Here is a 14,019-nt window from a genome sequence, read left to right as displayed (position 1 = left end):
ACGCCGTTATGTAACCAAAGCAAATGTATATCTATCTATGTATAATATATTATAAACATGTTTCTAGTACGTATTGTAACTATGGGATCGGAAGCAAAGATTTTGGTTGGGGCAATCTTCGATAAGTTTTAACTTAGGGCACATAGCTGAAGCCTACAATGAGATTGTGTGCAGTGTCTTATTAGAATACGTGTAGACCAGTCTTTAAGATAAGTAGGGAGTTATCTCTGAGTACATAAAGATATTTGTATATCTATGTATACTTAGAGTAGGCGCACACCGTTGATTTTTCGTCGGCCGATAGTTTAGTCGGGCTGTTGATCAGTATGGGCATGTATGGGAGTGCGCACACTACGCCGATTAGATTTGGCCGATTCTTCATACAATTTGAAATCGGGCACAACTATCGGCCGACGAAAAATCAACGGTTTGCGCCTACTCTTATGTCGTATAATCCGGGCTGTACTGTTTTTGTTTCAAGAAATTTCATCTACGGCCTATTTGAGTTTTCACGTAGGTAATAATAAAAATATACATTTTAAATTCGATATCGTATGTACTTTGAAGGTAACTTGGGTTGACATATCGTTATAACGTTAATGAACAGTCAGTGAAGTGATTAGGAGACGTATTTTAACGCATTCGAATTCAAATTCGCCTATTTTACACCAGTCGTATTAGATTCGTAGATTTTTTCCTTGTCGTATGCGAATTCGAATATTTAAAATATGTTTTTTGTGCGGTACAAGTTAAGATACTTTTGATAGCAGTCTACGGCACAAATGATCTCATTTTAATTTTTTTAAGCTTTACACTTAAGAAATCGCTTTACTGTGATTTTAAGCTTTTATTTTATACTTGAAGAGTGAGATTAATCAGTATTATTATTTTGTTAAACTTTATAGAAGTAATTAATTTTATACTTGGATATTTTAGTGCGTTTATACAGAAATACCTCTATTGGCCTATAAATACTTTTAATGTTTTTAAACAACTTATATTCGGAGAGTGCAATGATTTTAAACTAAAAATTAACAGTATGAAGTGAAGATTTAAAAATAGCAGACATTACTCCATGTCATTGGACGATTTTTTTTGTAATAATTTATTTATTATCATGCGTGAGTTTAACTTCAAATTACTGGCCTATGATGAAGATTGTGTGAAATAATTCGGCTTTGACAGTGGATGAATATAGTATGAATTAACACTTGATGAATGTGCTGACTATCCTGTTATAAGTAATGCACACGTTTGCTAATATTTAGAACAGTATTTTTACATATTTTACATTAAATAAAATATTTTGGTCAATTTGTATGGATTACAGATTATTTGTATTATGTTACAGATACACAACTATTAGATATTTTGGCCAGCAATGTTTAAAGCAAAGATATCACAATATGACTAAGGCCCAGAACAGACGGTGAAACGCAACTGCAACGAAACTGCAACTGCTAGTTACTTTTGAGTTGCATCTAAGTTTCTGCCATAGCGTCCGTTGAGAGACCACACATGACGCAACCAGTTTGAAACTTTCAGTTTCAGTTTCATTCATCAGAATCGTCAGAAAGTTGCAGTTTCGTTGCAGTTGCGTTTCACCGTCTGTTCTGGGCCTAACTGTTCTACATATTGGCATCGTGAATTTAAATAGGTGTTCATCAAATGTGCCAAAAATTGGCTAACTGTCGTTCAACTTCAGTTCAAAATATACTTAAGATTGTAAATGTTCGTCTCGTACTAAAATGTATTGATTCGTGTAAAAATAACTGTTGTTAAGAAACTAATGCTTCAACTGTTACTATTACGATTCTCAAAACTTCACTTCTAAATACATGAATTTATCCACAAACTTCTACATGTAACTGTGTGTAATACCTACTTGTGTAAAAACTAGTATAATGTGTAGAATTTAAATATATGTATAGGCTACTAGTATTGAAAACCATAGTACTTAACATTTACATTTCTGTCTAAAAAAACAACTGTGTGGTAGGTTTTGAATGAATAGGTTCCTGGTATAATACCTTACGTCATTCTCTATAGTTTGACCATAGAGTAAGTTGGGATTATGCTAGGCGCATTGTATATTGAAGTGATCTAAGGAATTTATAATGGCCCACGTCTGTTGATTTTTTAGATAGTCTATATCTATTCTGTAACTCTGTGCTGTTAACGAGATCAAAAGAAATCTATTTTAAATATAATTGTATGAGATTATATGTTATTTGTAATGTACTAAATAAAGCCACAAAAAATATTTCAAACTTTTTATTTTACACAAAACAACGGTACAAATAAATGTAACAAGAACAACAAAATCATAAAACAACAATAGTGTTCATACTCGCTTCTAAAATTTCTTCTAAATTAGCACCAGGTAGAGCATAGTTCGAAATAAAATAGGAAGCAAAAGAAAAAGCAAAGAAAATAAAAGAACTGTGAAGAAAATATCGGAAGGACAAGCATTCTAGTTAGAAAGTAAGTTTTAAAGAATATTCGCAATAGAGAAGAAATATTTGTTCCCTTAAGAATAAAGAAAATAGAATAGTTATTATGTAGGTAGTTGTCAAGTATTAGAGAAAAGAAATAAGTTGGAAAAGAGAGAAAAAATATTAGATAGATAGATAGAAACGTGGAATAATGAAGTTAGAATAAAAGCAAAGTCAAGTATTAGAGAAAAGAAATAACTTGAAAAAAGAATGAAAACAATAGAGACAGACAAAAACAGAAAAAGTGAAAGAATGAAGTTAGAATAGAAGAAGAGAAGAATTAGAAGAAGCAAAGACAAAAGTAAAATAGTAAGCTAATGTAATGTTCTTCAATGGAGTTTTTGAAAATGAAACAAAATGCAATGGAAAGACAAGGGAAAATTGAAAAGAATATGAAGATAGAAAAAGAAGGTCTATAATTTTTATAGTTTGATAAGATAAAAACACGTAGATATGTCTGACCATACAAGTAGATGAAGTTTATCGGTAGACTTGAAAAAGAAGTAGGAAAATAGCACTGAAAAGTCAAGATAATAAAGAATTCGCAAAGAGAAAATGGCATAGAAAAACAGAAAATAGTAAAGAAGTAAAATTATTCTAATTCTAGAACTGATTGAAATAAAAGAAAAAGATAAGATGATGTGTGAAATAAAAGTGTATTGAGTAGTTGATAATGATAAATCGAGTTAAAGAAGTACAGCTGTAAGTATTTGTAGAAATTCTTGAAAATGAAAGAAATGACGCAGGTTGGTGAAGTGAAACAAAGCTCATAAAAACGATGATATTCTAAGAAGGTATAGTCGAAGACAGCGTATGTATTGGAATAAATGAAGAAAGTATACAGTTAGATAAAGAAATATAAAAGTATAGCACAAGTAAGGATAATAATGATAGTAACAGTACATGGAAGTTATATGATCATTGTTGTAAAGAGGAGTATGAAAAAGTGAGAAGTGAAGTTGAAATAATCTTGTGTGAAAATGATTAAAAATACAAAATAGTGATGAGAAAATAGTATAGAAGTAAGAATGTAAGATGTAAGTAAGTAAGACAACAAATGAAGAGAAAGACGATAGTTAATTTATAGAAAAGTTCGTATCAAGAAATTAAGAGGAACAAATAATTTATAAGAGGGAATTTAGATACTATAAACGAAAAGATACTTAGAAAAATGAAGAAAGATAAAATACAGATTAAGAATAAATGAAACAAAGAAAAAAGATAATAGTGTGTATTTCAAAGTATACAATATAAGAGAAGGATAAAATAGAGTAGGCTAGTAAAGATAAGAAATAAAGAAAGTATATAGAAAAAACGAGTAATAAAGTAAAGGATAGTATTTAAATAGAAGATATTTTATTTGCAAACAAGAGTACTTAGAATATAGTGAAGATAAAAATAAAATAAAAGAGAAGAAATGAAATAGTAAAATACTATGTTTATAAACAACTACCATATTTTATAATTCAAGATTTTGTGAAATAATAGTATGAAAGTGATAAAAGGATTATGAAGATTAAACGATGAAGATAACAGTGTGAAAAATAAGACAAAGAAAAGAGGTAAGATTGATCAGAGTATTAAAGAGAGTAGGTAGTAAATGAAGAGAGAATGAGAGAGACTGATCGAATGTAGGTATTTCATTGATGAATGAAAATTATGAAGATGAAATAAATGAAATAGGCATAGTAACTGTTGTAATCAAGAATAAAAATAAACACCATTTTATTATGAAATAAGTCTTAAGAGCAGTCTAAAGAAATTGTGAAGAAAAGAATGAAAAAAGATGTCATAGAAATGTTTTAAAATAAAAAAGCAAAAGAATTGTGAAGAAGATAATGTTGAAAAAAAGAACTGATGAAATGTAGGCAGTATAAGAAAAAGAGCTTTTAAACAAGATTGAATCAGAATATAATAAAGAATTGAATGATAAGTATAAATTGAAAATGTCAAGTGAAAGTGAATGAAGAAAGTTAAAGGTATAATAAGAAAAAAAGCAGGCGAAAAGATAAAAATAGTTATAAAAAATAAGAATAAGCATGTAGTGTAGGTATAGATGTAAATAATAGTAAGACAAATGATTATAAAAGGAAAGAGAGTAAGAAAACGAGGGTTGTAAAAGAAAAGATGAAGCAGGATAGATAAAGAAAAGCAGGCGTAAAAGAAAGAGACAGATAAGAAATAAAACAAAGCATAAGATAATAGCCTATATTTAATTGTCTATAAAATGAAATAAATTAAGCTTACAAGTATGAAATAATGAAAAATATAGCTCGCAGATATAATAAGTAAGCATTTGAAATGAAAAAACAAATAAGTTTACAAGATACCATAGTTTGTAGAAAAAAATAATTCGAAGTGAAACTTGTCTTGTTATGTATTGGTGAAGTGATAGAAAAGCGAAAAGTGATGAAAAGCAAGCAGTTGAAGTGAAGACATAGAACTAAGATCAGTTAAGAAGAATAGAAGAAAAACGCCCACCTGGTGCGTATCACAGTGTACTTTGAACTACTTAACCCTAAAGGAACTATAAGTTTCATAAAACGTGCAATTTATTGCGGAATTCACCGTCTAAAACAAATGTGCGGCGATTCTGCTTTATACCTAAACTAACATCACTTGAAAATAATACTGTCTTTGGTAAATCTTTAGCATTGGCGTAACTGGATAATACTACTAACATAACAAAGTTTTTACATAATACTTATTTGAACTTGACTGAAAACAAACTCCCAGAATTGCAGTTATTGTGTTCTGGACAATCATATACGATACTCGAGGTACCTTTATCTCTACGTTCATTATTATTCTATTCTCTATTAGTTCATTACCTTTTTTAAACCTTGAACTACTCGTAGATCTTTGAACACTAGTAAAAAAACAAAACCAACTACGCCAATGCTAACCTTAACTTCAATTTAAAACAATTAGTGCTATCTGGCAAGTGCAAAATTTCGGCTTAACCCATTACTTCCTGTACCCATGATGGTCGTCATGGTTATTGACGGGGTAGTCGGCGTACCATCCGAAAGCCCCATTGTCCCCGGTGTGGGCGCCGAAGTCTACGAACTCCCCGAAGTCTGGCGGCCTCTCAGCCAGCTGTTGGGACGCGCCCAAGGAGGCCGAGCTGGAGGCATCTTGAGGCTGTTGTTGCAGTTGCTGCAGTTGCTGCAATCGCACCAGTCTAGCAGGTGCTTCTTGCTCTGGAGGGTTGAGGGCCACCGCTGTAAAGAAGGTACGTCTAAATTTAACAACTCTTGCATTGTTGGCTGCTAATTTTTGTTACAAAATTGCGTTTAGATCGTTTCACCCACGAAGACGCGTCCCACCATTCTTCCACTAATGTTTGAGTGTAATCGGTACACGCCAAATCATCCATGAGCTACAATAATGACGCTCGGATTGATCGGATAAAATTCCCCGCACCCCGCGCTTCCTTCGACCAAAAATTGGTGGGGTGCGTCTTCGTGGATATAACGAACTATACTATGAGATGCCTCTATTTAGTTTGTGCTATCACTGTACCAACAACGAAGATTTGAAGCTATAGAACGCCAATAAAACCCTAAGACAGTCTGGGTAATCTTGTTTCTCTTCTAATGCTAAACGGGGTAAAAATTATGACAATGTCTATATTCAATTTCACTTTTATGAAATTAGAGCAGATAATTGATTCGTCTGAGACTGACTTTAATTTATAATTACACAGTTTTTGTGTTAATCAATTAGCCCTGTAACCTCTTTATTACTAATTAGGTATGATTGCGGTCGTTGAGCAACAAAACAATGCACTAGTAGTGAGTACCGGCATTACTCGACTTCAAAGGTAAGTGTTGCAACGTAGTGCATACCGCATACTAGGCCAGCGCTGGTGAAATATGCCGTCGTTCATACTTATCGATTTTCTAAACCATTTTAGAACATGAAATAGCTGCAATAAATCTAGCGCTTAGAGTTAGAGTTACTAAATTGAGAGCTATGAATAGATCACGAAGTGCTTACGTTAGTAAATCTTATAACTTGATTGAAAGGCTATTTGTAAAACTGGTTATTTCAATGTCTGTTTCTGCGGTTTGCAATTTGTATCCATTGTTATTAAATATTAAAGTCGTGAATGCCTTTTCACACATTACAAACACATGTAAAACAGATGCGAGTACATTTACAACAATTAAGAATGCTCTACTAAAATGTAACTAAATATTCCGTTTAAAATAGAACAATAGAAGAAAGTAAACGTATAATCTCGTTTTGCAACAGCGTTAAACAGTTAAATGATAAATGAATGCAAAACAGACATTGCCGGATGCATATAGAAAGTGATCCTTTGTTGAAAGGAGAGAAAGCAGTGGAGCGACTGATCTTGATAGATCACCGAACAAATGACATTACGGATTATTGCGCTCCGATTGTTCGATATTACGGCCCAGAAGCGAGGCGGATGGAGCTTTCTTCAACACTAACTGGTTTCAGCTTTCTTCATTGTGACGTCATTTGGTCTCTGCTACAGGAGCACGATCTAGTTTACCAAAGGCACATGGAGGACTTCCTAAACTCCTGGGCAGACGGGTTGCTTAAGCATGACGATCGCGTATTCGTCCTTTAGTCGCCTTTTACGACATCCAACCAAACAATATTGGTCCTATTCTCCTCTAACCTGAACCATGCGGCAATTTGATCTACACTCCACGTGCTAGCCACGGGTTGTTGAGGTTTGCATATTTGTTTTGACCTTTAGTCGTCTACGATAGCGATTCAAAGAGCTGGTCAGCTGTTCTCCTCAATGTAACCACGCGGAAATTTGCCTCCAGCAAAATAGTTAATCTCTTAGATTTATCCATAACCACTCACGTTCTTGCTGAATCTGCTGATAGTGCTGTATAGGTATCGCCTGGTAGTCCTGGTGGGTGTACAGGTTCTGCAGCGGAGGCGGCGTCAGCGTTTGTCTTGGGACCCGACGCACGTGTAGCGATCTGAGGTCCACGAACGCGATCTGGTCAGCAGGCACTGCTATGTAGGAGGGCATGGCCGCTGCGGCCGCCAGTAACGTCGCCAGGATGAGTGTATGCTGCAAGGAAAAGGTGGTTATTAAACCTAGAATACACATTCAAATTACATGAGTGCAGCCCCTACAAGTTCCTACAGATGATGACCACCATTGAATTTACAATACTGGTTGTCATCATCATCATCATCATCATCATCATCATCATCATCATCATCACTTTAGTTACAGTACGGCCACTGCTGAACATGAACTGGTTGTCATACCGTATTGAAAGCAAAATAATTAGATGGTGTCGTATTTAAAGAGTTATTGAAAAGGACAAGCTTGGCCGACCAGGCGAAAACATTAATACTCGTATCAACGTTGAAAACCTGATAAATTCATTCACATAATCACAACCATAACTGAAAGATAAGTGAGGATGTTACCACATAATAATTAATATTACCGGCACTCAACGCTCGAAAGTCCATGATTAAATTGATTATCTAATAAGGTGAAAGGAAAAGCCCTTCCATGGATAAAGTTGAAATTCATAATTTATTTAAAAGGAAATAGAACATTATCGTGAGCGGAAACTTTGTAAAACTAAATAAGGCAATTGATTAGTTCAGATAGCAAGTTACGTAGCCAAGCATGGCGAATTGCGCAACGGCGAAATACATAAATGGATATGGTTAACAGGCCGCCCGCCAATTCAAATGTTTAAAAGTTACCGGTCTTTCGTCACTGCGCGTGCGCGCCCGCGTGCAATACTAATTTGTGGTTGGGCACTTTTCTTCGCAAGTGTAACATTTCTATTAGATTCCCCACGGTTGAAGCGTTTACATTATTATGTATTCTGCGTCTTTTACTCGTGAAAGTTTTAGGTTTGTCCCTCTAAAGCACATGTCAATGGCAAAACCAACATTGACTCTATAATTCCAGCAATAAACACTGTTACTCATAAGCCTAGCTTTTCTTTAAAACTAACTGTAACCCAGTTATCACTGAAAATCTCCCTTCAAACGCTCGCAATAAAAAGTGAGAATAGTAATAGAGCCTTCAATTTAGTCAGTAAATGTATTTATTTATTATTTACTAAAATAACAAAGACCTTGTCTTTAGATCGCCCGACTAAGCTGAAAGTATCCTACTTACCTACATAATTTTGACCTTACAAAACGTGGAAATAAAATATTATTCATGCTGTAAGCAACCTATTCAGAATAACTTATAAAAACAACCAGGAACTACCAATTTTGCCATATAGCATAACTTTTATAATGTGTTTATATAAAATGGCTTTAACGATGCGTTAACACCTTTAGAGGCAGTTATTAAAGAGTTAATTGTTATAGTAACTGCGATTGCATAAGAGACAATTGAGCTACCGGCGCGCGCGCACAATATAGAGACACATTGCGACTGAACTTAACAGAATTTATTATTTGCGATTTGTATACGTATAGGAAACGTTATGAGGTCATTTGATATGGTTATAATAACTATTGAAGCTTTGAAATTGCTTTGCCTTTTCTGTGAAAGGTCTACGTTACAAATAAAGTTCAAATCAATCATTTGCTGACAGTGTTATACCTACCTATTGTTGATGAATGTCACGATTTTAGAAGTAGGCGTTTGAAAAGTAGGTACTGGTGAAGACAGTGAAGTTAAGCGAGGTCGGTAGTGGGCGGACACCTTCGCTGCCTTCGCTTAACAATATTGCTAACGGCTATTTCCTATTAATTTTCATAATAGGTAAAAATAGGAAATTGTGTTTAGGTACCATTCACAACAATGTGTAGAGCAACACAATGTTATCTGTTTCCATTTTGAAGGTAAAATAATATGTTTTTATCATAGTTAAGTACTTCAAATGCTACGAGGGCGTATCTATGTTGTAAGAAAAACCACCCACGTCTTTTTAAATAAGATTTTTTGTAATTTTTTGTTTCATAACAATTTCCCACGTCCGTTTTCACTTGTGGGAGGCTTTTATATTGTTTGGTAATACGTTAAATATTCTGCTTTTAAAATTTTCTTGTAGATTCTTATGTAAACTGAAAGAACAAAGGAGTGAAATTGGTAAGTGTTTTAACATCTATTTTGCATTGTCTTTTTTGTATTGTTTTGTTACATATGTCGACAAGGATTCGTGTCTGTCACCCTTTCAAAGAAAAACTATTGTATTGTATTGAACTCAACTTTTAAAAATAATTAAATAAATATTCAACTAAGAAGCCTTTATATTGGAAACAATTGATTTCTTTTTGTTGTGCTCGTGTGGTGCGTGTTTAAAATAACTATAATTATAGCGTATATCAAACAAATTAGGTATTCATTAAACGGTGACCCGTGAGGTCAAGAAGAAAGTGTCTGACACCACCATCCCAGTGATTGACATTTGACCATAATCGACCGTAGAAATTACCATGTATTTTGTTGTCAAAACGTTACACACGTGTGTACTTGCTCCGTACTTTCAAATAGTTGTTAAGCGAAAGTTACATAATAGGCGCCTACAGTTTGTCACTGTTACTTAACTAACGAAAAAAACATAGAAATGTAACGAATATTCATGAAAAGTTACCAAATCAAGATTTTCATCGTGAAAATGTGCAATTTTTGCGTGTTTTCCAATGCTAAACTTGCGAAACTTGTATTTGTTTGTTAATTTACCATTATGCTTACAAGATTGTAATCTGTTTTGAGCTAGGCATAAGGTACCTGAGGCATATTGTTAAGAGTCCGCTTCTACAATTTTTCATTGAGTTCCGCTACTTTTTTCGGAGACCTCATCGGTTACGTGTACAATTGCGTTTAGAAAGTAGAGTAAATAAGATTTCACGGCTTTACAAACGGTCTCGTTATACAATGTCGCGGCGCAATCGATTTAAGGTTGGAGAAGCCAATTAGGTCTCTATGGACTTAATCGAGAAAAGTTTTTGTAGCGCTTTTTCTTTGTAATTGCGATTACGTATTATCATTATTTGGGCTTTCTTTTGTGACTTTTTTAAACGATTGTTGAGTAATGTTTACGGTTTGTTCAGTGATGGTGCTATTTTTATTTCTTTTGTGTCTTTTGCTTTAGCATGATACTTAAGTAATATTTGATTCGACTTTTTGTGGAAAATTTCTTAGGCTAACTAACTTCGGTAACATTCTACGTTTTTTATCCACAAATACTTAATTTATTAAATATGATAATTTCAACAATAAACCTGAGTCAGTTCAACAATGAGCCATTACGGTCAAGTGTTAACAGTAGCAATAAAGTACACGCAATTTACGTTATTGCCTTAACAATGTGGTCCAGCTTGCCTTCGGCCGGTGAAAGGTCCCAATGCCACGCTTATGCGACAGGACCCGGTGTGACATTTCCGTGGGCGGTCCAAGGTTGCTGGACAAATGAAATGGGGGCGCCTCGATTATGCCAGTGGGCAGTTTAATTGATTTAATAACAGGTTTTCGTTTTCGCTGCAATGATTGTTTAAAATGGTGTTTTTTTCAGTAAGGGATTTTTTGTACTACCTACAGGATTTAACCGGGGTCTATTATATGCTGATTAGTTAGGGTTTAGTGCTTAAAATATAGAGTCATTCGTAATACAAGCCTATTTGGATTAGCAAAAAGTTTTTAAAGTATAAATTATTTTTAAATCATGATAGTTATAATCGTCTTTAGTTGCTCCTATTACAAAACCGTTTCTTTTTGCGCACGTGTTTAAGTACCTACTGCACTTAATAAAACTAGATCAAATTCTAATTCAATTAATAAAATAATGTATTTATTGCCTTCGACCTTAGTATTATACCTACTTATTACAAAAGTCCTTGGCAAACGTTTTCTGTTCTAAATAAAGTCGTTCATTCATAATTAATTTTATTTGTAACAGTGTTGTAGCGTTAGATTGCAATCGGATATACCTATCTAATTACTTACCTGAAATGTAGTAACTAATTTGAATGCTAATTGTTACGGACACAGTTCCTTTATTGTTCAATTAATAGAATACATTTCAATATACACTCAACATCAAATAAACCACACCTTCCGCGACGCGAACTTTAAAGATTTTCTTCTGACACAATCATGGTAGGTACCCCAACAATATTGGTGTTATTTGAAAGCTCAATAAATATCCTTAAAGAAAAATACATTTCATTTCTAAATAAATGATTAACATATACCATAAATGTGACTTGAAAATAGACCTCACTTTGGGCTCACCTCTGGGATCAATTAGACCAATTTTTATGGTTATAAAACCAAATAAAGATCTCATGTGTCCTCTTTAACAGATGGATAGCGATTAATCCCAACTTAACAGTTTTATAGTAATAAAAAATGGCTATGGCGTAACTACCTATTTTTTGAAGAAGTGTCTCTGGATCCTTGTAAAGACACATTTTTGGGGTAAAAACCTTTCCTTTAATGAAATGAAGTTTAGAACTAGGCTTTCAAATGGTACCAATGTTGGTGGGAAGTGGGGATGTATACGTTTGATAAGTGCTTGTCGCGGGAGGTGCGATTTATTTGATGCCGAGTGTAGATGGGGTGCAAATATTTTACATTTTCGTTTTGTATCTGTTACGGCTAAAGATCGGTGTGAACATAAACTTAAGATTAGCCGGCTAAACTTAAGATTATCTTCGACGAGGTGTTAATGTTAGTTTCTTCTATCTTTAGCCGGCTAAACTTAAGTGTAACCGCAGGCCCTTGGCTAAAAATGTAGAAGTAAATGGAAAAGGAAACAATGTAATAATGTTTACTATTTTGACACGAAAACTTACTTTTATGTGCATATGTAGGTATTTAAAATTACAATTATTACAATAACAAAATATTAATTACTTAAAACAATATCTACCTAATCATTAAAATAAAATTATAAGGAACCATTTGGTCATTACAGAATCTTCTGTAGGTATTTAAAATTACAAAACAAAACTGCGCGCGCGTTGTCTCCCCACCGCCCCCTCAAGCCCTCCGCCGGCCTGGCGCGCCCATCGAATACATTTTTAGCCGTTTCGTTTTGGCTAATGTGCACATTAGCCGGCTAAAGATGGAATATCACGACGCAAACTAACATGTTATCGAACTTTAGCTGCTTCTCGAAGATAAACTTAAGTTTAGCCGGCTAATCTTAAGTTTATGTTCACAACTATCTTTAGCCGTAACATATCGATCTCGTGTACAAAATAATCCAAAGTAAGATTATCTTTAAATTGATTTTATATTTTAAGTAAGTAGTGTGTTTGTATTTGACTTTATCCTAATTTGTAAAATAAACACACGTGTTTGAGGCTACAGTAAACTAGATTCATGGAACATAATTTTCTTAGGAAGCTTTTTTACATTATCTTAAGAAACTTACGAAAAGCTTATACAAACAAAAGGATTTTTAGCAATAACTATAATAATCTAATTTTCAGTTCAAATGCTACTGAAATTGTAGTTTAATTAATATACCTAAGTATGAATGCAGTTTACTCTACAGAAACTGCTTGAAGTTTTATATAAATATATTTTATTGCAAAATACAGATGTTATGAAAACAAAAAACTGCAATGCTAATACTTAAACGTTACTGCACGTTGGTAAATCTTGAATGTTAATTAAAACTAAATTGGAATTTTGTCTGTTACGAAACAAAATATTTGGTAACAGTATGGTGGCAACCTGATATCAATCTATGTGAAAAAATCTATGCAGCGTTAACAGTATTATTTTAACAATGGCGTGAATTAAATTGTGTAATGTACCTACTGGCCTTGTGTTTTTGTTATGCTCTATTTACTCTACAAAGATAAGCGCAACTGATAAATTAGTAATTAGACAGAAGTGGTTAATAAGTTTTGAGTGCAGTTACTTACTTTTCCATGTGATAGACCAAGGTATTAATGAACATAGGATAGGTGAAGTGCATATAGAAGAAGTGATAGGGATAGAACAGTTTTTGATAGCACTAAGAAGAACACTATGTTAGCACTACATCGAAGCCGATGACTTATTAATTAAAACAAACAATGAAAGTGAAAATTCACTTTGAAGACTGACCATTGTCTTTCCAGTGGGGGCAGCACTGGTAACACTGGCAACGGGTCTTTTGGCGCGCACGCGTCGACTGAGCTCGCTATAGAGCCCGCAACAATTTTTATAGTAACCTCTCGACAAAGCAGTTTCACTTTCTACTTGGTCCGGTCCAACATGATCCACTTTTTTACGGGCGCCATGAACGCAGCTTAGGAACAGTAGGGTTACATGGTTTGTGCATACAAATACATACATTAGGGAATCTTAGAGGAACTAGGAAAGTATCTAAAAACGCTAAAGGAATACTGAAACTTGTATTAATCATTTTGTTATGGGGTGCTGCAATAACTATTGTTTATGCTAATTTGCATTTGTTTTGAATTGAAAACTTTACGTAACTTTCGTAGCAAGGAATTAGGTTTATAATGAAAAGAATTTACCTAATTTAATGATATTATTTTAAACTGTTTAGTAACACCTTGTGGCCGATCTCTTAAG

At 33.8% G+C, this 14,019-nt stretch overlaps 1 protein-coding gene across 1 annotated transcript; it reads right to left on the bottom strand.

Moving 5' to 3' along the window:
• Positions 1 to 4,051: 4,051 nt before the first annotated feature.
• On the bottom strand, positions 4,052 to 13,615 carry LOC114366739 (uncharacterized). The gene is made up of 3 exons (XM_028323701.1): positions 13,546 to 13,615; positions 7,347 to 7,563; positions 4,052 to 5,719 (listed from the first exon to the last, which is right to left on the bottom strand). Exons 1-3 carry the CDS (start codon positions 13,546 to 13,548, stop codon positions 5,463 to 5,465), a joined length of 477 nt encoding a protein of 158 aa, XP_028179502.1. The 5' UTR covers positions 13,549 to 13,615; the 3' UTR covers positions 4,052 to 5,462.
• Between the last annotated feature and the right edge of the window lie 404 nt (positions 13,616 to 14,019).

The sequence above is a fragment of the Ostrinia furnacalis genome, unplaced genomic scaffold (genome assembly GCF_004193835.3).
Source record: "Ostrinia furnacalis isolate ACB-3 unplaced genomic scaffold, ASM419383v2 OfSCF0677, whole genome shotgun sequence".
Classification (NCBI taxonomy): Eukaryota; Metazoa; Arthropoda; class Insecta; order Lepidoptera; family Crambidae; genus Ostrinia; species Ostrinia furnacalis.
Note: the sequence above shows the minus strand (reverse complement) of the source record. Positions and strands in the feature narration are given on the sequence as shown.